General features: G+C 39.4%; 1 protein-coding gene across 1 annotated transcript; it reads left to right on the top strand.

The window, feature by feature from the left end:
- gpsm1b (G protein signaling modulator 1b) lies at positions 1–26,462 on the top strand. The gene is made up of 14 exons (XM_054612257.1): positions 1–229; positions 10,082–10,303; positions 12,099–12,234; positions 12,561–12,703; positions 14,216–14,339; positions 15,687–15,802; positions 16,050–16,205; positions 16,309–16,417; positions 16,574–16,688; positions 18,451–18,521; positions 18,639–18,803; positions 23,750–23,912; positions 24,026–24,231; positions 24,401–26,462. Exons 1-14 carry the CDS (start codon positions 168–170, stop codon positions 24,599–24,601), a joined length of 1,989 nt encoding a protein of 662 aa, XP_054468232.1. The 5' UTR covers positions 1–167; the 3' UTR covers positions 24,602–26,462.
- Positions 26,463–27,000: the final 538 nt, after the last annotated feature.

Here is a 27,000-nt window from a genome sequence, read left to right on the forward strand (position 1 = left end):
TGAGGAGGAGGAGGAGGGAGTGACAGAGAAGCGGAACGACAGAGAGCAGAGAAAAAAAAAAAGGGTTGCTGTCTCTGGAGGAAGTAATTGTGAGGGGGCCCTCATAGCGGGAGGAAGCGAGCGAGGAGGCGGGCAGGCAGGCAGGCAGGCAGGCAGGCAGCGGTTCTATGGCTCAGTCGGCTGCTAACGGTGTGGACCAGGACCTGGCCAGCAAGAGGCTGCACTCAAGGTAGGACCCCCGGGGGTAAACCTGCAAAACACCGGGGGGAGGGAGGGGGGGATCAGCTGTGTAGTCCTGTCCTTGCAGGAGAAAGAAGGAGGGAGCGGCTGAAGGGAGAGAGAGCTGGAAGAATAATAGGGGGCTGCCAGCTCAGGGCTTTGCTTGCTGAGGAGGAGTCAGGCAGGAAGGAACTTGACCAGCCAGCTTCCACTGATTTAAAGCCCCAAGACCCAGCCACAGCTCCCAACCCAGAGCCCCGGATCAGAGCCTCATTCCTGGCTCGGGTCATTGAGCTGCTTGTGGCTGGAATGTGCAGACTGAGGGGAGCCTCGATCAGATGTGTGTGTGTGTGTGTGTGTGTGTGTGTGTGTGTGTGTGTGTGTGTGTGTGTGTGTGTGTGTGTGTGTGTGTGTGTGTCCAGGTTGGCCACATATACGTGCCATGTGGATGCAGAACCATACCATATGTTCTACAGTCAGGAGATCACATGGAAGAAACCCTGGACACAGATGCGGGTAGAGGTATTGTGTGGGGAGATGGATTTGTGTAGCAGAATCTGTCAAAGTGTCACGTTACCCCCCCCTTATTTGCATATTTGGTGCATATGTCATAACCATGTTCCCACTAATTTGCAAAGTTTCTCTCTTTTTTTCTCGCCTCACTATTGTCTGTATTGTCTTAGAACAGCTTTAACTCTTTTAACTGTCTTTCGACGGCAGTCTCGATTTAAGGAGTATCAATAGTTCATTTTCATCATCATGTTTTTTTGATGAATTGATAGCTCGTCAGATAATGGTGAAAAATGTCCATTACCACATATTCAAAAGCATTAAATCCTCACTTTTGATAAGTTGAAAGCAAATGTATTTGGCATTTTTGCTCCAAAAATTGACCACCTGTCACAAAATTTGCAAATGATTAATTGCTAGATTGTTTCAGCCCTACTTATGACTGTTTTTTGACAGTTGCACCAACTAGCCCACGGGGCAGTTTATCTGTTTGCCTTTCTGGCAGATCTAAGACACCGCTGATCAGATTTGTTAAAACTTGTCAGAATGACGCATCTCTGTTTAATATTTTGAAAATTACTAATCACCACAACACTGGTGTGCCTCCACATCTTTATTAGTTAGTCAGTCAAGTAGGATAAATCAGATATAACACCCACGTATAAAGCCAAAATTGTAGGGAAATTATCCAATGTAATAATAACTGGATGGTAACATTTTCCAAAGGAATGGTTGGAGGGGAGTGCTGCGAGTCAAATAAAGGTAATATAGTAAGTGTGTAACTGTGTTACATACTTTGAGCAAGCACATATTTTCTGCAAAACTTTCTTACTAAAGTAACCAACATATCAAAGAGCAGATTTTCACTCATTACATCCCCTTTTATCTAAAGCCCAGTGTCTGAGACACAGGGTGTACTGGTGGAAACGTAAATAAAGGTTGAAAGTTTTGAAGTGACTTTCATACAACCTTAAAGGTCATCCATGTCCCAAACACACACATGCACACACACACAAGAGAAATACACAGTATGAGTCACAGTGCTGGTCATGTCCTACCGGCCGGTCTACCCTCAGTGTCTGCATACTCTCTGTTTTACAAACAGATAAAGTCAATAGATGATCCTACTGCAATGAGGGTTGGTTGTGGATACATTTGTGTGTGTGTGTGTGTTTGTATATGTTCTTTTTGTGTGTAGCTGCTAAGGAAACGCAGACAAGACACAAAAGGATATTATCTCCGTGGTCTTTGTTAACAAACATGTCCTGTAAAATGCTTCAGTTTTGTTAGGCCTTTGATTCCAGACATTAATTCAGTTGATTGGATTTAGCCATAAAACAGTGCCGGGCTATGGATAGAAGAAATTTATTCTGAAGCATCAGATAACTGATTCTGTAAATTAGATGGCAGTCTGTGGACTGAAACTTAATTTTGAATTGCTTCTTAATATAACCTTTGTCCTGGCCGAGAAGAGCAAAACAGCTGTATCTTCTTATATGTAAATAAGAAGATACAGCTGTTTTGCTCTTATACAACGTTTTCCAGTCTTAAATCAGCTACAGAATTGGCACAATTACAATCAACAAAAGAAGGTGTGATTATGTCACCTCATTGTTAAAAGGATAAATGCCTGACTCGGAAGATGGGCATGTCATTAGATGTCACGTTCTTCACATAGACCAATGATCATTGGAATTGCTCCTTATGATATAAAATTACAAATATTCTTCCCTAAATGTCATATTATGTTCTCTCAACGTTTTCTATTGTCAGGACCATGTGACATCATTCTGCACCGTTAATATTGCTTCAGACAAAACAGGGTTAAGAGAAACTGAATCACAGAAAATTAAAAAATGCAGTTTTACAAGCGAATCAGACAAAAGAAAAAAGTAGGAGACAGTTTTGCTATTAATGAAAGAGACATGCGCTGCAAGAGGAAAAAACATTCCTGGAGAGTTTCTCTTTGGTTTCCTTGACAACTGGCCGTGGCACTCTGTAATTATGGCTGGATTACTACTCCGAGCACAGAGTTTCTAAGCTAAGCCAAGAATAATGGGGAGTGTAGTGTTGAACCCTGAATAAAAATGGAAATAAGGATCCATTAATAACAGAGCTCCAAGCTAAAGAATTTAATACAAAAATTGCTTAATTTTCAGAGGAAATACATTTCATCGAAAATGACATGATCAGGATTTCATTGGGGGATATCTCATATTCAGGTTGTGGCTGCATATTGAAACTATTCCAAATCTATTGCCACTTGGATTTTCATTCATATAGAATATAATGGAAGAGGTAGTGTACAGTAGCAGCTGTATATTGCAGAATTTCAATTACTGTGTCAACTATTTCATTTTTGTTAAAAATAGTAATAAAATATGTAAAGGTTATTTTCATGTTCAATTAATCTGCTGTTCGGTTTATTGATTTATTGTTTGGTCTCTAACACATTTTTGTAAAATTGCCCTTCACTACTTCCCATAGCTTAAGTGCCAGTTTCAAATTTCTTATTCATCTGACTAAACAGTCTAAACCAAAGAGAATACGTTTACAATGATGTAAAACACAATGGGGCTGCAACTCAATCATTTCCATGACCGATAAGCTAATTATGGCACACAATAATGTTCTTCATTCATTTATTTATGGATTTGCCTGCAGCCCAAGGTGAGATCATGTATTTTGATAGCTTTTTCCACCAACAGCCCCGAACCCCAAATAAACTCTGTTTGCTATACAACAGAGAAAACCCATGCAGTTTCACACTGAGGACAAACCTCAACCATGTCACAGTTCAGCTATCACACAACCTCACTTCCACCTCCCTGACTTTCTCCCTGAAACCTGTCCAATGTACTCTGTGCTGTCATGGGAACAACACTGAGAAAACTGTGTCTCTTAGACCACAGGCAGGCTATTATGGGATGATTGTCTCCCAAACAGACCAATTAGAGTGGTAATCAGAGGAGGGAATGGTACACTGCGCTGCTCAGATCCATTCTTACTCCGACCACAAAGATGACAAGAATTAGAGACACTGTGAAAAACCTCTCTCGGAGAATAATCCTCGTTTTGTCTCTGTCTCCGTCTTGCCGTCCCTTTGCTTTGCCTTTCTTTACATGCCCATAAATGTCTTGCTCTCAGTGTCGGTCTCTCTTTCTTTTGTCTTTCTCTCCGTCTTCCAGTTGGCACTCAAGCTAGCTCTCACGCAGTACTTTTAGTTCACCGACTTTGATCAAGATGAGTGATGATATATTGGCCTTTAACTTAAAACTGCACAACTGAGGTTATTTAACAATGTCGCCAGGCGCTCTTAAGCCTACACCCTTTTTCCACAATCTGTTTTACAATTCAGGCTTTTACAATTTGGTCGTGGTTTACAGAGGCCCCTGCACCATCTGCTGCTGGACTCTGTGTCCTTATGTCTTTGTCCTCATCTTCGTTTTTCCTAGGTAACAGAAGGATGGAAATGGAAACAGTTGTGTCCATCCTGTACTCCTTCCATCAGACGGGGTCCTTGACTATCATGGACGTTCAATTCATGCCCAGTGTTTATATCCTCCTTTCTGTGAGAAGCAAAGGAGATAAAAGAAACAAACATCCCCCCCTTGCCTTAAGTATATTCTGTGAGCCTCTTGAGGACATGGTGTAACCCTGTGTGCAGCTTCAGACACAATTGAGGCTTGCTCAGTGCCATAACACTGGGGCAAGTTGAAGGGACAGAGCCTTTAGCTGATTGGTTAACTGCATTTGCTGTCTTCTACCATAGAGAGGATTGCTTAATCATATACATGTTTCCTCTTTGATCTCGTAATTGCATTGACCCTGTACCTTTCATCCCCCGGCCTACTATTATCAGTGCCTGCTCCACTTTCCTGTTTGCACTGAAGAGTAGCCGCGCCTCAATCTACAACTTCGTGGGCCCAACGTTTAAGTCCTTTTTTCCCCACTGAACGATTTCAAAGCTGGAGGGTTTCCCCCCTACTGCTGCAGAAGTAGTTGCTGTTGATATTTTTCTGTTGTAGCCGAAGGTATGACCTTGCACATTTGAAGGAAGGGCTGTTATCTACAGTGGCAACCAGTTCCATCCACTTTTTGTCGTGATTACGTTATTGCCAGCCCACTCAAAAGATGTTATGAGCGAGGAAGACAGTTTGGTCAGAGGATTGAATGGTTCCGACGGCCAAAATATTCATTATTGCCCCATTTAAAAATGTCCACTTGTTAAAATGCATTTGGAAGTAGATTTTATTTCACTATATATATATTTTTAATGTTTGCATTTGTTAGTTCATAAATCCTTGCTGTCTAAACAAGACTGGGACAGTTAGTTTAGGAAGTATGACAACAGACGGCATATTGTGAGACACATTTGTCTAGCATCAGGGATTTTGTTTAGCAATTCAGTGGCCTGGACAGCTTTATGTCATATTTAATTTTTATACTATTTTTCGCATCAATGTTTGGTTACGTCATTCATCTGCAAATTGTATAAATTACAATATATATGAGCGCAACATCAGAGAATTTTAAGATTTTTTTCTCCACATTCTCCACTGCTAGAGAGATATGAGTAACGAGGGAATAGAATACAAAGGACCAACTGGTGCACACTGCCAAGGACTTACTTTTTTTTTGTTATCAGATCAAAGAGGATATGTGTCTCTCCAGTTATGATCTCAGCCTGCGGTATCAGCATCTGTTTTGGAGAGGTCACTCATAAGCCTTTTTCACAAAAGACATTGTAATACGTCACAGTTACAAAAGCACAGGTGTAAATAATACAATGATTGACGACTGAATTCCGTGTAGCTGCTTTGGTTGCAGGGTCCTGGTTTTGTGCTGCTGGCTCACTGTTACAACTGGGATGCATGAATAGATCAGAGCCACAGTCAATGTTCTAAGTAACACCTGTGCTTTGACAAGTCAACATGCTGTGAGAAAGGCGAGGAGTCCTTTAAGGGAAAGTCTAACACTGTGTAACTGACACAAATTGTATGTCTAATGGCAGGCAAAATAGTGGGTTTGCCTAATAGTAATAAAATACTAATTTTCATGTCATAGCAGGAAACAAACAGTTGAAGTTAATAAAATGATTAGTGGTTACAGGGATAGAGTTTTTTTTTTTTTTAATTAGTGGAAGGACTCAGATATTGTGCCTGCAGCGTACTGACGCACCTGAATGGAATTTAGTTCATGTCATTAGTTACATTTCTGGCAAGCTCGTATGGCGAGACATGGCCTTGCCCTGTGTCGGCACAGGAGGGGTAGCATTAGCAGCACATTAGCAGAGCAGGCACACGATGCGTTCAGGTACAGTGACCCTGTTTTAGCAGCTTAAAAATACCCTTTGGGGCGTGTTAAACTGGTTTAGGTTGATTGAAAGATACCAATTTACCCATTTACTGAATGAAGAATCTGAGCTTTTGGAAATTTTCATTATTTGGAAGTGAAAAACTGGTAAATACTTTTAAACAGTATGTATGTAGTTGCTACATTATTTGTTTTAAGCATTTACAAATTTTTCACAATAGATGACAATAGATAAATGAACAAAACAAAAAAAAGGACATGGACATAACACCTCAGTAATACATCTTTTTATTTGGAGTGACAATAGTCACTCCAAATAAATGTAATGCACCCATTCTTTATACTTATAGGTCTCTAACCTCCTCTTCACTCACAGTCTTAATTGTCTTTGTCGGTGACCTGATAAATGTGTCAGTGTCAGCAGAGTTGGATTAGTCTGGGCCAATCAGTTCACTGCGTTGTCACTACCAAGGAGGTGGAGGTCACTGGATTAGCAATTGTCTCTCTCTCTCTCTCTCTCTCTCTCTCTCTCTCTCTCTCTCTCTCTCTCTCTCTCTCTCTCTCTCTCATCCGTCTTCTCTGTCTCTCATTGGAGCGATGGTCAAGCTTAGAAGTGTCTCACTGGCTTTGTCGTGCCTGACTGTAGCCCTGCTCTCACCCAAATTGTTCCCCTGCAGTACACACTCCCTCTTTCAAAGTGTGGCTTGTTATGGCGAGTCAGAACAATGGATCTTGCTGTCAGAGCTGAGAGGATGAAAAAGGAGGACAAATTTCTGTTGGGGACAGTGAGAACTGAATGACATTACAGCAACGGACAACTTCTTGATTAAATTCAGTTGGATTAGTAAAACATGCCCGTAAACTGTTGAATCAACATGTTTTTGCTAATAAACACAACTGTGGCTGGAACTGCTCTTTCGTGGGATTTTCTACCATTCCCACTTAACTGTGGGAGTGGAAGGTTCATCGTAAAGTTTTTAGAACATTCTCGAAGACTTGAGAAGCAGATGTGATATTTGGCTGCTGTGGGACCGTGTCTACAATTCCAGTTTGGTTGGGTCCAGGTTTTCTGCAACATTGCTGAAGTTATCCAATGGACAACATGGACTTTCAAACTGAAAAAAAATCATCTCAATTAGCTGTATCAGCTGATATCACTTAACGTCTCAGCACTGCACTATCAATGACAAGTGTACTGCTGGAATGCACTGTAGCTCTCACTGTTTTTTTGACCGTAGCTTGTCTTGTTAACCCTTGCCCTCATGGCATCTCAGCCTTGCCCTCTGACCGGAGCAGAGAGAGCTATGTGCAGACTGGTCTACTGTGGACCCCGACCACAAGCTATGATCAGGCCGTTACACTTGGAGCTACAGGTGTATGTGGACAAAACACGAACCAAGCAAAAACAAAGGTACCGCTTCAACACTGCGTAGGACCGGTTATGTGATGCTTTTGTTGCTTGCCAATCAAGGTTTTTACAAACCAACTGACATTGGTGCACACTGATTCCAGATCAGGACAAGTTGAGATCATTTTACCAGAATATCATGTTGGTAATGTAAATAACTGTTAAGTACCTGCTGCAATACATCCCTTTTGGTGTTGGGCAAACAGTAAGACAGAGGAGACATTTGCATTTACAATTTACTTTGACTACAAAAGGGCAAACAGGCTACAAAATACATAAGGGCTTGTTCTGAATGAATTGTGCTTTATTACATTTAAGGAATCAAAATATTAGTTTGGCTGCAACTGAAATGATGTAAACATTCCTGTGTCCCTGAACATAATCATGGATGATGAGGTATTGCAATGTGGCAATATAAAGAAAAGGGGAACAGGTAGATCAATACAGGGATAGAGTTTTTTTTTTTTTTAATTAGTGGAAGGACTCAGATATTGTGCCTGCAGCGTACTGACGCACCTGAATGGAATTTAGTTCATGTCGTTAGTTACATTTCTGGCAAGCTCGTATGGCGAGACATGGCCTTGCCCTGTGTCGGCACAGGAGGGGTAGCATTAGCAGCACATTAGCAGAGCAGGCACACGATGCGTTCAGGTACAGTGACCCTGTTTTAGCAGCTTAAAAATACCCTTTGGGGCGTGTTAAACTGGTTTAGGTTGATTGAAAGATACCAATTTACCCATTTACTGAATGAAGAATCTGAGCTTTTGGAAATTTTCATTATTTGGAAGTGAAAAACTGGTAAATACTTTTAAACAGTATGTATGTAGTTGCTACATTATTTGTTTTAAGCATTTACAAATTTTTCACAATAGATAACAATAGATAAATGAACAAAACAAAAAAAAGGACATGGACATAACACCTCAGTAATACATCTTTTTATTTGGAGTGACAATAGTCACTCCAAATAAATGTAATGCACCCATTCTTTATACTTATAGGTCTCTAACCTCCTCTTCACTCACAGTCTTAATTGTCTTTGTCGGTGACCTAAAATATTAGTTTGGCTGCAACTGAAATGATGTAAACATTCCTGTGTCCCTGAACATAATCATGGATGATGAGGTATTGCAATGTGGCAATATAAAGAAAAGGGGAACAGGTAGATCAATAAAAAAATAGATACAAAAATAAGATGGGTCACTGACCAGTGTACATGGAGAATAAATAACAGCGATTTATACTTCATGGGAGATAAGGAGTGTAAAAAGATGGAGGTTTCTCTAATGTACCTATGAAACAATTGGACGCTTTGTGTTTTCTACTAAAGCTGCAGGTGAAACTACATATGGCACTGAGTATCTCCATGCTATACTTTTCAATGGTGCCATGTGTAAAACAGATTAGATTTGAGGATAATCCTTGCTTAACTCTACATTCTAGTACCGTATCTGGAATTTAGAGCTAGAGCCAAATCGGATGGCCTTTAGTTTATCTTGGATTATACAAAGAGTCTGGGGTGTATACTTTCTGGATGCAACTCTCTGACCAGGCCTTGTTATGCATATTGTGAGTTTGTATGGAAATTCTCTCCATGTACTGTGTGGTAGTACACACAGGTACATGTTTTATGGTCACACACACACACACTTTTGGTTTGATATATCAATACTTTGGTGCATGATGATATTTTCTTTTGAAATTCCTCTCACATTACGCCTGGTTTCTGATTTATTTTGAAAAAACATGTCAAAAAAAGTTTGTGTTTTTTTTTGTGCACAGCATCTCTATAGGCCTAGCTCTATGATTCTTTCTTTTCATATTTTTGAAATAGGTTCCATCAGATACTTGTGATTGAATTGTACCTTTATCGATAGACAGTAAGTTAACATTTCTTTTACACTCCCTGAGTCAGCTTCATTGAGCCAGCAGTTGCCATGGTGACAAAGGCATTGTAGAGTTGGTAGGAAGACTCCTCTCGACTTAGCCTTTTAATATATCTCTGGAAACGTGTTGCTTCTATTATATTTCATCTTAGCAATGTAGGAGAGCAGAGATACACTTGGATGGTCACGTTTTGACACAGGAATTCATTTTATTCACAGTCACATGGACGATGAACAATATCAGTTAATGATTTACTCTAATATCTTTTCATAGAAAGAATTCAAGGTTTCCTTTAATCTCTGTTAGCAATCAACTTGATATATGTCAGCCAATAATGCAAATCAACTTTGTCTTTTTAAATCCGACATAATGAGTGAAAAGTGCAACACCTTTTCAAGGTGCTCATCCCTCATCCTTAGACTCAGTTGCTAAGGCAACAGTCCACAGATTTAACTACAGACCTTGTTGTCATGGTGATACTTCACCCTGAGAAGATATTACACTGCCACAATAATAATTGTCAATATCATTATCCAATTCTTATTTAATTGATATGTCTGTTTTCCCCACACGTAAGACTGCATCAAATCCAGATGATTAAAAAATAAGGGAAAAGTCAGGAGAGGTCGAGAAACCACAGGCTTTTACAACGGACCGCCGCACAGCTTAAGGAGAAACAATGTTGATAATGTTTTCCTTCTTTCCCTGTATGTATGTGTTTGCGTCTCTACACCATTTAAGGATGGAGGCCTCTTGCTTGGAGTTGGCCTTGGAAGGAGAGCGGCTGTGCAAGGCGGGGGACTTTAAAGGGGGGACAGCGTTTTTTGAGGCGGCCGTGCAAGTCGGCACAGAAGACCTGAAGACCCTCAGTGCCATCTACAGCCAGCTGGGCAATGCCTACTTCTACCTTAAAGAGTACGGCAAAGCCCTGGAATACCACAAACATGACCTTACTTTGGCCAGGTGAGCATTGGTCTTTTTAATAGCTGCTATAATACTGCATAGTTAAAGTTGGCACTACTTGTTTTGAGCTGATCAAAGTATTAGTTACTGTATTTCTTTTTGCATATAAAATAATAAAAAATGACTAATTTAGCCTATAATATTTACCTTGTAATCATGTACGAGTCCTCTCTTTCATCTTTGACATCTTCTCTATTTGATGTTAACTGCTCACTTGTTAAAAAAAAATGGCTTTAATAGGGTCTTGATAATTGCCCTGAGGAATGTGATATTATTAGGGGTTCATGTTTTTTTATTTATCCAGACAATGCAAAATGTGCATGCTGTTTTTTAGCACCAACCTGCATTTATGGAGCGATACACAATCCAACTAGTGAGTTGGATTTAGAGACTGGAACAAACGTATGACCTTCACCAAACGTTACTTTTAGAAAAAGTGAACTGTGCAATTTACTAACCACTGTGTGAATAATAAATGGGAATGGACTTGTACTTGTACAGCGCTTTTCTAGTCTTCCGACCACTCAAAGCGCTTTAACACTACATGTCATCATTCACCCATTCACACCCATTCATACACTGATGGCAGGGGCTACCATGCAAAAGGTACCACCTGCCCATCAGGACTCTCATTAACATCAATACCTATTCATACACCGCCGGCACAGACTCGGGGAATATCAAACCGCCGATCCTCTGATTGAAGGACCGCCCTGCTGTACTACTGAGCCACAGTCGCCCCATAAATTAGTTTTTGGCTCCCGCCGCTTGTAACACGTAGGACAGCCAGACATAGTTCACTTGCACAAACCAACCATGGTGCAACGATGCAAAGCTGGTTGAAAATCTGCAAAATTTCCCTTTTTAATTTGAACTTTAGTATTGGTAGTACTGGTATTTTCATCCAGTCAGATATTAGGTGTTGGAAATCTTGCCTGAATGTTGCTTGTAATTTGACTCTACATGATCAACAGTAAACATCAATATTTTGTTTTTACAAATCACCCTCTCCAGTCTTGAAGAAAGGCCTGTATGTGTTTATCCCAGCATTCAAAACCAAATGAGCCCCGGACAGAAAGGGAAGTTTATGAGGCACTGAATGCATATTTGTTGGTGCTTGTTTGCAGTGGGGGCTTGAAGCACTTAACAGGCACTAAAATAGATTGGCTAGCTCTGTGGCCTGATTGCAGTTTAATTAGAAAACATGAATCATTTTAGTAGTGGCCTGATAATAGCTTAATGATTTTGTCTAATAAAGAAAACTTTGAAGCTGGGTTATAGTTATTCACAACACAAGTCAGCTCATTTATGCACTCAGAGCTCTCTAAAAGAGGAATGATATAATAATGATTCTTCCATTGTATATCCAGACCAGATGCATAAAGAGCTTTAATAATTTTAGCATATTGACATTGAGTTAGACAATGAAAATTCCAAGAAAAAGTGAGGGGACTTTCTAATAGCAACAGTCAACAAAACCAGCTGGATATTTAGCTTATGTGAGTAATGTGGACCCCTGCAGTGAGTGCAGCTGGTTCTTCAGCGGGGAACTGATCAAAGACCCCCAGGAGGATTTACATTGTTACATTACAGACTCACCAGGGCCTCTGGGACCTGGACATATATGTAAGCAGCCAATTAAAAATGTGCTGTACTGCGTCTCCTAATTAAATCTTCTTAGAGAACCTTAATGGATATTGTTTCACTAGGTGACATTTGCATTAGAAAAAAAACAACAAAAAAAACTGTTGCTCCCACCACTGAATATCAAAAATGTGTGTTTTTGCTTTCTCAGAACGATAGGAGACAGAATTGGAGAAGGAAAGGCCAGTGGTAACCTTGGTAACACATTAAAAGTGTTGGGGCGCTTTGATGAGGCTGTGGTGTGCTGTCAAAGACACCTGGACATTTCTCAGGAGCAAGGAGACAAGGTAATATGCATGTTTTCTAATTCATAGTCTAAAATTGTTTATTTGCTAATTTACCCCATCAAACTTTAATCACATTTGAGACATTTACATTTTACATGTACGGTATATGCAGTATTTTTATACCGTGCAGTTTACTTCCGAGCATTATAAAATTAAACACATCATCGATACTAATCATTTTCAAAAAATGATTAGTATCGAGGAAATGACACAGAAAGACAATTATCATCTTGATATCGAGAGCTAGATCTTTATGCAGCCTTTCTCAGTTTGTTTCACCTTTCTCATTTGTGTTGTGTTGTTTGCGTTGTGTTGTCTGATTGCAGGTCGGAGAGGCCAGAGCGCTGTATAACATAGGCAACGTGTTTCATGCAAAGGGCAAACAACAGTTATGGGGCTGCACACAGGAACCAGGGGATCTGCCTCCGGATGTCAGAGACACTCTGCAAAGGGCTACTGGCTTTTATGAGTACGTATTGATGAGTAGTGAACTCGTACACAGATGGATGTTTAATACAGAAAATCAAATTTACAGTGGTAGCCTGGACAAGTGAGCTTAACTGCATGTCATGGTGTCAAAATGGATTTAATGCAAAAAAATCCACAAAATTGATGGATTTAGAATATTTTGCTTTTCAAAAAAATCCATACAGACATCTTGTCACTCATTTGATCCCTACTTTGACTCACCTCTGGCAGTTACTAACCCTTACATTATTATTGAATACATGTGTTGCTGCAGGGCACATCTTGATGTGTTTTTAAATTTCACAATTCTTGTCAAGAAGCAGTCCAGACTTGATTTTTCCTATGTAGCCAGTTTGTTTGCTCAAAGCTACCTCTCCTGAGATCTAGCTCACTTATATACAGAATAACATTTATTTGAATTTGCTACTATCCATTATTCCATTTATTTTCACAATACTCTTAAGTCCCTGATGCTAAAAAGCAACCCCACAGAATGCTGCCACTGTCAAACTTTACAGCTGGGCTGCTGTGAGAATTGATGATTAGTTGGTTCAGTATTCAACAGAAAGTGAATCTACATTTTTGCTGAAGATTTCAGTTTATTTTCATCAGAACTACAGAATAATTTACTCCATGCTCTCAGTGTTACAAATGCCTTCTGGCAAACCCCGGGCTCATGTCTGTGTAAAGCGGTTCCTTCAGGCCAATCTGCCTCATAGCCCAGTTTTGTGAAACACTACACACTGCTGTTCTTTTGACAAGATCTTCCCTTCACAGCTAAAAAGTACTACAGTTTGTCAGAAATGTGTCATTGGGTTGCTCAGTCTTGGCTAGACAAAAGCGTTTTTTCATCCTTAACACTTAAAAAAATCCATCTGTTAAAAAACCATACCTAATAAATTATGTAATTAAATAAAGCAACAAATATAGTACACTTCAATTTTGTGGATCATGTGGAGATCAGTGTTAAGATACAAATGTTGATGATATTATATTAAAGCAGCAAAATTCAGAAAACATGTGTTTAAATACTTTCTGATGGTTCACTCGGAAAATCCAACTCCATAAAAATCATAAATCACTCCAGAAATGTAAAGCAGGACGGTTCTTAAAACAGCAGACATATTTGGCATTGCCTGGATAAATGAAACATTATAAACCCATAATAATATCTCATCCCACAGAGCAATTATCAAGGCCTTACTAAAGCCATTTTTTAACAATGGAGCAGTTACCATGAAATAGAGAAACTGTCAAGGTAAAAGAGAGGACTCATACATAGATACATCGTACATATTACAGGCCAAGTTAGTCCTTTTTTATTTCATATGCAAAAAGAAATACGATTAGCATGTATTGTGTTTCATAACTAATCACAGTAAACATCTACCATTGTTTACACATATTTATGAGAGTATTATAGACTTATATTTTGATATTGTGTAATGTTAACACGTTTACTTTAACATCATTTACATACTGCTACTAAATTGGTGTTCACTTCTGTCTGTAGGATGAACTTGTGTTTGGTCAAAGAACTTGGAGACCGAGCTGCTCAGGGGAGGGCCTATGGGAACCTGGGCAACACCCACTACCTGCTGGGAAACTTTGTCGAAGCTATCAAGTTCCACCGTCAGGTGAGAAAAACAAGATGTTTACATCGTATTAATAGCACTAGATACGAGTTATCGGCCTTGTTGTGGTGCCAGAACAGAGCAGTGACCTCGCGTCGCCATGTCAACAGCCTTACGTTTCTTTTGACACAAGGTCATTATCCTTCCAGCTATTCAGGAACTGGATCTCACTTAATGGGAGTAGAAATACAGATTAAGAGACACAAGTGCAGTTTTGATATAGATTTTTTTAAATATTTTTTCATCTCCCCCTTAATTAGATCAGGTTTCACAAATACTGTGAACATTAACACATCTTCCTGTTTTATGTACACATGTTTGGTTTGCCTTGTCCAAACCATTAACACGCACAATAAAATGTGGTTTGCTGATGTTTTTCAGTGGCTTGTGCACATCCTGTGTGACATCCTAGCCAGGGATTGCCCTCCCTGAAGCGATAGTCCCACACAATAAATCTGCAGACCATTGTCGTGTTCACCATCTTTTGTGTGCTTCTGACGTGCAGCCCATAAGCAAACAAGTGGCTATTTACCTGGTGAAGAAGCAGGCTATTGTGCATTTGCCTCTTGTTGAGAAAAGATCTTACCCAGTTTGCTTTGTAGTCTGACTGAAATTTACATGCTAAATAGCAGACTCTCCAATGCACAGACAGTTTGAGAGTAAAGGAGGGACTTCCTTTTGTCAATGTATTGTACCTTTTACCTTCTGAATTAGTACAAATAGCAGAGTTGTGGATATTGCATGGGTGGCAGTGAGTGCAACGACAGGGATGGAGGCTAAAGACAATAAAGTGTTTCATTGAAATCTGTGTCTTGCGAGTAAATAACATCTTGGTGAGTTTTTCAGTGGATCACTATACAGCTCACCCTGAAGCAAGCCTGTGTACAGAGATTGATAACCTCTCATTGAAAAAAAATGGAGGAAATTGGTTTCCTGGAGAATCAGTCACAGGCATGGCTTCATGCTCTCTCTCCCGATCTTTTCTGTCACTCTTCATTGTTAACCACTTGTTTCCTCATGGGAGAAGCCGGCCTCTCATCTCTTCCCCATTACAAATCTACAAGTGTGCCACAGAGGACAGCACACTTCTGTTAAAGGGATTCGGATCAAATGATTTGATGCTCTTCTGCTGCAGCAGCACATCTTTTCATGGAATCGTGTGCCCAACAGAGCTTTCAACATGAACTTGTGTAATTGCATCTGCTTGTACAAAAAAAAAAACATAGGGCAAAGTAAGGTGAAATTACTCGAGAAGTTAACATTTCACAATTAGCTGCTATAATTAAGAGAGATCTTTAAGATGTTGTGCTAATTTAGTTTGACTTGACCTTTGCACTCTGTCATTCACAGCGATTATCCATAGCCAAAGAATTTGGGGACAAAGCGGCAGAACGGCGAGCCTACAGTAACCTCGGCAATGCCCTGATATTCCTGGGCCAGTTCAACACGGCCACTGAATACTACAGGTGAGGAAAGAGGAGAGTCTGACATCTAGTGGAGGGAAGGTGAACTGAACCAATTTCAGAAAAATAAAAAATATGACTGAAGTAGCAATTAAAAGATGACAAACATTCTGATACATGACAAGAAAACCCTTTAAAACACAAAGTTCTGTAAGAATATTTTTTCATATTTTTCTCCCTTTCCCTTTCACTTCCCATACTCACTTATGTTTCCTTCACTCAATTTATTCCTCTGTTTATTTTTCTATAGGAAAACTTTGCAGCTGTCCAGGCAGCTGAGGGACCAGGTGATGGAGGCTCAGGCCTGTTACAGTCTTGGAAACACCTACACTCTTTTGCAGCAGTATGAAAGGGCCATAGATTACCACCTGAAACACCTGTACATAGCCCAGGAGCTTACTGACAGGTAGACTGAGCAATATCTCTATCTATGCATGCACACAGTCATGCATGAGCAAAGGAATAGTTATTTTTTTTAAACATTTGTCTGTATGTTCATGTCTCATTAGAGTTGGAGAGGGCCGTGCCTGCTGGAGTCTGGGAAATGCATACGTGTCTTTACAGAACCACAAACAAGCTCTCCACTATGCCCGAAAGCACCTGGACATATCTAAAGAAGTGAGACTATTTTTACATCTTTTTACAAATGTAGTTCATTCTTTTATACTAAAAAAAAATCTATCTTTGGTAAATTCAAACCTTCTTGCATTCAACCTATTCGACTCATCTGTTTTCGCTTGTCTCTTTGTCCCTGCCTCTTAATTTCTTCCTCAGATTGGAGACAGAAATGGGGAACTGACAGCCAGAATGAATGTGGAGCAGCTGATGGAGGCGCTGGGGGTCAATGAGAGCGACCTTTCGCCTTCCAGTTCAGAATTTGAGATGCAAGGTGACACTACAAGTTATTTTTACCTTTATATACAAACTTAAATGTGTTTAATGGAGAGTTTTAGAGGTGCTGGTAGGCAGATTTATTAACCTTCAAACTGTTTCAAGCAAGCTGTTTCCCTATGTTTTCAGTCTTTATGCTAAGCTAAGCTAACTAGCTACCGCTTCAAATTTAACAGACTTGAGAGTGCTATCAATCTCTCTAAGCAAGAAAGCAAATAAGTGTTTTTCCCAGACTTGGTTGAACTTTTCCTTTAAACAAAAGTGCACACACATACAAATCCACTGAGTGTGAGAGTCTGAATTAAGAGAACCCAGCATTTACTGTATGTTCATAAACCCTCTATTGAATGATAGTAATAGAATTATACTTGAAAACTCCTCTTGTGAAAGTGTCGGTAAACGTTACATTATCTTTGTTCCCACAAATTGTAGTTTCTCAGATAATGAGACAATGTTGGTTTTACACAGACCAAGCTAAATGTCAGAGGATTTATGGTCATTTAAAAACAACGAGAGTAGTTTGTACATAACACATAAGCTTGTGTCAAAGGTCCATTGCTTTTAGGGTTACTGTAAATTGAATTAAGTATTTACATTAATCTTTGCTTCTCTCTTTATGATTTGTTATGCAAAATATTTGGATAATGTAGAATATTTAAATTCATACAATTATATGTTTTGTAAAACAAACAAAAAAATACATATTAAAAGAAGAAATAGTGACTCAATGAACTGAAAACTTACGTAACCTGCTTTCTTTAACACTGTGTAAGCAAGTTACTCAGTGTCCCTAGCCATAGCACAGAAGAGGGCACGGGAGATTAAGATAGTGTGTGTGTGTGTGTGTGTGTGTGTGTGTGTGTGTGTGTGTGTGTGTGTGTGTGTGTGTGTGTGTGTGTGTGTGTGTGTGTGTGTGTGTGTGTGTGTGTGTGTCTGTGTCCCTCCCATCTCACTTAAATAGTAAGAAAATAAAATCCATCTGCTCGAGGACATTTTTGATATTAGGAATGTGTGAGGGTTAAGCATTAACAAATCACCATAAAACTGCAGCCAGCAGACTATTTAGTTTCTGCACTTTTAACCATGTTGACAAAAATAACGTGTGTGCTAGAGCAAGCTAATTGGAATGTGTGTGTGTGTGTGTGTGTACACAAGGTGGCCATTTAAATCTAAAACCAACTTAAGGTGAGGCAGACATAACAGACTGACTGTGTCTGTGTTATGTCTGAACTGAGGCTAAATGTGACACAAAGCAATGAGTGTGTACATTTTTGGACACGATGGAAATTTTTGACTTTGCCCGCAGTTTAAAGCACAGTTTTTAGTCAACATTGTCTTCAACTAATAAAATGTATTATTATCATTATAGATTCACCCCAATTGATAGGTAGCATTTGATACATATAAAAAGAAGCGTGTAGAAACTGTACAGTCTTTATCTGTACAGTCAGTCTGGCTTTTGTGTTCTGTGTTCTCCGGGCAGAAGCTCACACCCATGTCCTACATTTCACTCTCTGGTGCGTAGCTGGCAAACAGACTCCTATTCAGATTGTTTGGTTGTCTGCCTAAACCTCATATCCACAGCGAACATCATGGGACCAATGTTGACATGAGAACCGACAAAGAGCACCCCGCATGGTTGATTTAATTCCCTGCTAAACTGCTTGAAGGATTTTTCAGTTGTGAGATAAGTTGTTTTAATTGTTATGTAATAAGCTTTTTTTATTTTTGTATGGTTTTTTTGTTTTTTTTTGCTGTAGGCGCAAGACCCAAATTCACCAAGCGAAACAGCATGGACAGTGTAGAGCTTTGGAAGTACTCTTCGGATAAGGTGAACTATCTCCCTCACATTTCACTTCAGGAAACATGTGCCTGTAAATGTGGCCCAAAGAATTCTCTCCCCAAAGAATTATAAATCCCGCTCTAACAATGTGTTCTTTTACTGCAGAATGGAGAGAACCAAGACTTGGAACCCGGGAGATCCAAGAGTCAGCTGTCCCAGCCAGGCAAAAGAAAAGGCTATCCTGACAGTCAGTCCTCAGATGAAAGGCCATGGTTGGACTCTCCTGTAGACACCGATGACATCACCGTGCAAGTCCCGCCTCCAGTGCCAGTGAGTAGCTGCAGTTCATTTTCTCTTTAGCTTCCTACTCTGAACAAAGTTTGCTCCTTAGGCTGTGCCAGATATAAGCCTACCTACGGACAGCTACCTGTTTCAAGTCTTATTGCTAAGCTAACCGACTGGTAGCAGTCCCTGCATATTTACCATAAAAATAAAAAATATAAAAGTGCATTCTAATGTCAAACTATTCCTGCAAAGATGTTTGTAACATCTATTTTTGGCTTCAGCCTTATAATCATTTCTTCTTCAGCCCCCTGAAGTATGTCATAGTATTCTGAAAAGATATTTCCCATATTGTTTAATAATTTGGAACTGATGTTTAATTGAAACTGTGATTCTAAATATGTAAATTTGGCACATTCTGACACCACACATAGCTTCAGTCATAACACTGTCAAGTTTCTAGAATTATTAAAATGAAAGTAGTGGAAAGTTTTGAGACTTAGTTAAACAGCCTGTGGATGGGGCAATTCAAAAATGCATTTTTCTTTTATATTTTGCTGACAACAGAAAAGAAAGACTGCTGAAGCTCTACAATTTTATTTTTAAGCAGCCCACCAAAATGTGTGATAACGGGCCCTAGTTCACATTTGCCCTAAATTAAAGCCTCTTAATTCAATCACTATGAGCCCACCTTAGAAAAGATAGTTTTATTTTTTTCTCCTAGAAAGCATCACAGGGACCTGAAACGCTGACTGCTGAATTCAGCTAACTACCTTTTTTTCCCCTTCTTGTCTGTTAATTCCCTGTCCAAAATGTCTTCAGGGCTTCTGCTTTAAAGAGAAAATGATATAAATTACAGAGCTTAAATTGAGAACACCTCCCTTAATTTCCCATGAGGTTATACAGCATTATGTTAGAAGTCAGATACAGTGTGAAAGGTGTCTTCTCGTTAAAAGCCAACAGTGCTCCATTTGCTGTGAGCCAGATTCTTAATGAATATGCCGTTTCACAGATGTTGTATCCCCACAATGCTTTGCCCCCACAGCACCTCATCATGTGTTGCTTCTGTGACAATGATAATTGTTGTAATCAGCCAGCTGACACACTGGAAAAGCGTGAAGATTACTGGGATGCGTGATGGTAGTTCATCACAAGGGCCCGGAGAGCTAAATGTTGGTAATCCTGGTGACTTTGAAGCATGCCCCCTTTTTCAATCTCTTCAAAGCCAGCTGTGTGTCTGTGAACACTCTTTCCTAAAGTTAGAATTTGTGATTATTTCTTTTTTAGGATGTATCATTAGGAGCAGTTAAAAAATAAATGGTGTTCTAACTTTCTGGAACTATCGAATGATTAGTTTAGTTATCAGAATAAAGTTCCCATTCTCGCATTGCTATGTCTTAAGAACCCGTTGTAAATCACGTCAGGGTGCAACAACCAACAAAAATCTAATTGGACAACTACAATATTGATGCCAATATTGGTTGCCAATCGATCGGTGACGCATTTTAAAGGAAGGGATTCAATCTTTAGCTTTTTATAGATTGACTGAAACATGATATTGAATGAACTGTCAACTCGAGATCAACTATCTCTCTTGTTTTGTAGCTTTTGGCCGTGTCACATGGTCTTCCCATCAATGCTGGCCTAAAACTTGACAATTCAACAGCATTTGATAAAACAATCTTGTACTTCCCTGCTCAATCTGGAGCTTTCTACCCGTATCACATGGTCTTTTTTTTTTAATTTTAGGTTAAGTTTTCCTTTATACTTCCTCTGTAATAAATTAAGATTTGAACACAACAGGTTATAAAGTGCAATATTGATATATTCTAAATGTCCTACATTCAGCCCCCCCTCCCTCCCTTTCACACACAACTTAATTTCCCACCTACTCTCACTCGTGTCCTACCTTTATTTCCTCTCTCTCTCTCTCTCTCTCTCTCTCTCTCTCTCTCTCTCTCATCTTCATCACATGTTTCTTTCTCTCTTGTTCTGTCCCTTTGGCCTACTTGATTAATTGGACAACACAGAGAGGGAAGTGAAGAGATCCACACAGAGATCATTGGGCCAAGGACAGAAACCGCTATAAGTCACAGCTGATTAGTGGGTCAATAGCAAGTAGATAACAATCCCATGGGAGATTTTTTTTTTTTTTTTGTCGGAAGATATCCCCTTGTTATGAGAATACATTATAGAAGGTTTTTTGACAGAGTTGAGTGCCGACATTGGTGGTTCTTGTCAATTTAGTTTTTGATCTCTGCTGGCTGCAAACGTTGGCATGCAATTTTCTCATGACTGTACCCCTGCTCCCATCTCTTCAACCCCCTTTCGCCCTTCCTCCCATTTGTTCCCCCCCAGCTCACCCCTATGCTGCTAATGTGACCTTCATCACAGAGCTGCTACCCTCCCCACAGGGTCAACCCCCCCCCTCCCCCCCCCTCCTAGCTTCCCATAATGAGTTGTTTTCCCACAGTGGATGAACAGCACAGAAATGGCCTGCAGGAGAGGGAGGGAGAGAGGGAGAGAGAGGGGGAGAGGGAGAGAGAGAGAGGATGGTCGAGATAAAGAGAAGGCTGGAACAGAGGGATAAAACAGGAGAGGGAGTCTAGCACAGCCAGGGAGCAAAGCGAGAGAGAGAGAGAGAGAGAAAGAGAGAGAGAGAAGTGGTGGGTGAAAGTAGGGGAGACAGAGGTGTGAGGACAGAGCAAGAGGGAAAGAGAGCTCAGAGAGGAATAAGAGAGAGAGAGGGATAGATTGAGACAAAGAAAAAGTGCTGCTGGTAAGATATTTCATTTATGTTTTACAGCTTGAAAAACAGAGGTTATTAACTTTGTTTTCTTTTAGATCTTTAGGACATGTTACTGTGTATGTATTTGTGTATCTTTATTTTACTCACTTTCAGGGAGTTGATGCAGTGTAAATGAAGAGCTTTTTATGATAATCAGTAAAAGCTCAGTTTTGTTTGAAGCTTGGTTTGATTTCCATCAGAAAAAGAGTTCTAGGGGAGAAAATGTGAGTGAAATCAGCTGTCTGCTGACGCTGACCTACTTCTCATCTTGCTGTGAGGCGAAATGATTTCAACTTCATCCAGGAGTTGGTGTTAGAGATGTTAGAGATACATTTTTCTGGCTTGTGGTATATATTGTTGAACTTGTTCATTGTGAATGTTAATGGGGGAAGTTTGTTAAGACGGAGGAGAGAAGGATCGTCAAAGAGCTGTTAGATCTGTGATGCTTACAGTTACCTCGTCTCCCGTTAACCCGCTGTTAAAAACTGATTCTGCAATGTAGTGATTGTTGCTCATCTTCACTAAAGTGTGTGTTGTCTTGTCAAGTATGACTAGTTCAATTGAGTCCTGATCCATGGTTAGTATAGTTAATTAACGTTAAGTCAGTTTAAGAAAAAAACTTGATTAATTGCAGAATGATATGATACTGTATCTATGATATTTAGCTATGAACTGACCTGTATAATGTAGTTTAATATTTTGTTGGTCTTCAATTATGACTACTTTAAGTCTTTCTTTAATTATATTTATCATATGAATATTCTATATAGTATATATAGAAACTCTTAAGTTGATGATGCTTAGATAATATGTTTTTTTTCTCACAATTTCAGTATATGTTGCTTTATTTTAATGAGTGGAAAATTACTGTTGAGATTTAATTGGTTCATTCTTTAGTTTTGCTCACAATCGAGATGCATGTTGTAGAAATGGTTAAGAAAGAAAACTCTTCCATTTCCCAATTCTAATTCCAAAAGGCAGTTTTAATTATTTATCTGTTTGACTTTGCTGAGTAAAACACTTTTCGGGGTTATCCAGGTTTATAGTAAACCTCTTCTTGGAACTGACCCCAGACATTTCTAAGTAGAGCCTTTTGAAATTGGGAGGAATTTCCGCCTATTGTAGAAGTTGAACTAATTTGCTTTTAGTTTATTTACTTCTTAAAATTAAATTATATTGATATTGCTTTGTCTGATATTTATAATAAATTGTTGGCAGTTTTATATGTTCTCCGATTTTTCAGTTGGTCAGCAGCTTATTCTTTGTTATTTTCGCTCAACGTTACAACTCAGCTCCTTTTATTGCTGCTGTCCTCATTTGGTATCATAACGTCGCAGACTGATTGCCAGAATATTTTAGTAGCTCTGTTCAAACAGAATACATTCCACATCTGCTTTGCTGGCTCAGTGGATTGGTAGCCAAAACATTTTTCATGCGTATGTTTTTAAACACATTAGCTACACTGTGACACTGAAGGAGGGAACATCGTTCAGTTTGATGTGACAGAGCACCTCTGGGTGTTAAAGCACGTCAGAGGCTGACTGGCTGTTAGGATGTAACAAATGAATAGCATTTAGTCAGTTAGTGATTTAATTATTGATCGGCGGATCATTGATTCGAGCTATATGCTAATTTCCTGCACTGCTCAAGTGTGAACGTTTAAACCAATGAAAATGTTTTGAATTACTTTTGTCTTATTATGCCAATACACTAAATAAATCAAAAATATAACAAAAACAGTACAACTATCACAACGTGGCACTACATACATTAATATTCAATCACATTCAAGTTATAAATGATCAACATGCTCTGTGGTGTATGGCGGATACTGCTATATCTGCTTTTACAGGGTGCCACTATGTGGGCCATTTTACTTAAATACATATGGGTTGTTTATTTTTACATGACATTTTATGATATTGTACCACCTTCACTATCTAGGCCAAGGCCAGCCCATGTGAGTTAATCGGATTATTTTTCTCATCCACAAGCTGGCCGCCTTGAAAATCCCCATCGTCGTCATGCAGATCTGCAGATCATATTTCTTGTGTCTAGGAATGGTTCAACATAATTAGGAAGTCCAGCAAAATCAGAGAGACTAGCTAACTAGAAAAGTGGCAGAATTTCTCCTGTACTATCCATGTTCAGTCTAGTGCTGACCAATAACGAGAGTGTTCTACCAACCTGTCATTTTTTTTATCAGAAGCTGGGCCGTGACCCGTCCGATGAAGACTGCTTCTTTGACCTCCTCAGCAAGTTCCAGAGCAGCCGCATGGATGACCAGCGCTGCCATCTTGATGAGCCACAGAACGGAGACAACGGAGAAGGTGGTGCCAACTCCGTGCCCTCCCTGAACGAAATAATAGGTTGGTTGAGAACAGTTTTCCAAAAACTATTGGGCCCTTTATTGACTATTCTAAAATATACATGCACTCCTTTTTTTTATTTTTTATAACCCGACTCCTCTCTTTTCTCCTAGATCCTGCTATTACCACTTCCCCCCAGACTGAGGAGCTGTTTGATTTGATCGCTAGCTCCCAGAGCCGCCGTCTAGATGACCAGCGGGTCAATGTTGGTAACCTTCCAGGACTGAGGATCACTCACAACAACCTGGGACACCTGGTGGGTGAGGGAGACCATCAAGAACCCAGCGATGACTTCTTCAACATGCTTATCAAGTGCCAGGTGAGGCTACAACTCACACGACACTCCTTAATCCTCTTAAATTCTTAATTAATAGTCTTATAATTGAGATTGTCGTGCAAGGAATAGAAGAAGTTGCCCAGGTAACACGCCACAATGCTGTGCCACGTTTGCTTCTACACTCGAAATGTATCCATCTCTCTGACTGTAGTCCTCTAGAATTGATGACCAGCGGTGCTCCCCACCAGAAGCAGGCCCCCACGCCCCCACAGTGCCTGATGAAGACTTCTTCAGTCTAATCCAGAGGGTGCAGGCCAAGCGCATGGACGAGCAGCGCGTCCATCTGCCCTCAGACGACCAGGACGACCCTGAGTCCCCCGATCCGGAGCCGCCCGGTGGCTTTTCCAGCTAGGACTCGGTGAATAACGCTGCATAACTTCATGTCAAAGAAAATAAAAAAAGCGCAAGAAATGAAAGAGGGATGAGCCAACATTTAAAGACGGCACTGAAGGGTGAACTAACAAGATTTTAAATAACAAGACAAATTCCATGTGCAATAGGTGGTGCCCTGTCAAATGTTGCTTGATGTGTTATGTTCTAAATGTGTGTTAATATAAAGGGGAAAACAAGCAGAATTTTAAGCTCGATGGTGTGAGAAGGAAATACATTTGGGAGAACATGAAACAAACATGAAATAATGTACTCAATCGAATGCCTTAATTAGCATTTTTTTTTTCCAGACTCAAGATTGTATTCCGTGCTGTCAGATGTGTTCTGTAGAGGCACAGGATGGGCATACGGTGTAATATGGACGATTAATGAGCAGACCTACAGCATGAGTCGTGGGAATCACAAAGAGATAATGATAGTAACAGTCTTGATGAAAACATCAGAGAAATTTGCACTGAAATCTTAACCAGTTTTTTAAAGATATGAAATAGGATGTTTATACCAACTGTCTTTATCAAACAAGTAAAAAATCTGATCAATGGTGCTTTATCATTACATGTTTGTGGTTCCCTCTGCTCATAAAGAACTGGTGTAACAGTATTAAGGATCATCAGCCAGTGACACTGCTTTGGTCAGTTTAAACTTTCTACTGGTTGATAACAACGCTTCATTTTTTTTCTGACAAAGTAATATAATTCCTTCAAATTGACAGTGAGTGAAATAGGACTTCCCACATAAATGTTATTTATGTGCATTTCTGCATTTGCATAAATGCATCTCCTCACACGGTGTGCGGTAACCAAGGTTACCGAGCAAACGGTATGAAATAGCTGCTTCTTTTATCGGTCCAAGAGTAGAGTTGTGCGAGGATTCAAGCTCCAGTTATGTGTTTCTGCTTAGCTTTGAAAGTAATGCAATCTGCTGCCCATAATGTTGTCAACATCTGATAACAGACTACCGCTTACTGCCATTATTATCATCACTTAACATAGATGTAGAAGCAGATGGATAAGATGGATGTGTCATATTTTGATGAATCTAATACCATGAACAATATTGAAGCACTAATTCTAGGTCGTGCTGCAAGTGTGCTGCCTCCCTGTGGTCAGAACCTTGTATTACCTCTGTGGAATACAGAGTACAGTCGATTGGGGTTGAAAGGCATTTCCTACTCTTGAATATTTGTAGGACAACATTATAATAGTAATATTGCCACACAGTACAAGATAGATGAGTGAATGAAAACTTTCCTCTGGTTTCAGCAACAGTGTTTTGTAAACTTGCACCATAAATGCAATGAGATTTTTGCAAATCCTCTCCTAAAGGTCATAGTGTATCATTTCAGTTCCATGTACATTTCTATATTTCCTTTGTCATAAAAGTTCCCAAATCAGCAAGAGAGGTACAAACTGCAGAAATACATTTTAATCAGCTAAGAGTTTGAAACCTTTAGCTGTGAAGAACATCTGTATAATGGTACTGTACAAAAAGAAGTTGACCTTGTCTGTGTGCTTGGTTTGGATTCTTAAGTAGTGCATACCTAATTTTTGTACCTCAAAGTTAACGAACTGAGATGTTGAGTTCTGAACCCGAATGGATCATGTACCAAGTTCACAGTGGTTGTGTTTGATTCATCTACCTTTGATAAACAACACGTTGGGAGCTAAAGTAAATATTCTCTTTTTCTGTTTTTTTTGTGAATTAACATTTTTTAGAAAGTTCTTGGTACGCTTCTATCTGTCTTTGCCATAATTTGTACATATAAATATATTTTGTATTTATGTTCCATATGAGGACATGAATATGTCCCATCATGCTTTTAATAAAATGTTTCAGATGTTTATTTGGGCTCTATTTTCTTTTTTTTTTTAGTTTTGGCAAAATAATGAATAGTATCATTACAGTATCGGTACACTTACTACTTATACGTTTTAAGCTTGACCACTGACCTCTATAGCACAGAAATATCTTCACATTCAGTACTTTGGAAAATAAATGGATTTCCCTGAAACACTAATCCTTAGAACAAAGCACGAGGGGCTGAACAAACATGTTGGTTTACTTCCAGTTTGATTGCATCACCTTGATTAAAACTCAAAGATATTTATTCAGCCTTTTCATTGTTATATTGACACTTTACTTTTTCTGCCTGAAGATGCAGTCCCTCATATTAAGTCTAACTTATCTCAACTCTCTCATCATTTTAATAATACATTCTGAAATCACAGTAACTAATGACACCTGGAATAATTATTACGACAACAAAATACGTGCCATGTTGTATATAATATTTCCCCTTTACAATATTCTGCTGGGCCCGAATAATAAAGTGTTTGGAAGCATGAAATGTTAAATATAAAA

This window comes from Anoplopoma fimbria, chromosome 14, assembly GCF_027596085.1.
Source record: "Anoplopoma fimbria isolate UVic2021 breed Golden Eagle Sablefish chromosome 14, Afim_UVic_2022, whole genome shotgun sequence".
NCBI lineage: Eukaryota > Metazoa > Chordata > Actinopteri > Perciformes > Anoplopomatidae > Anoplopoma > Anoplopoma fimbria.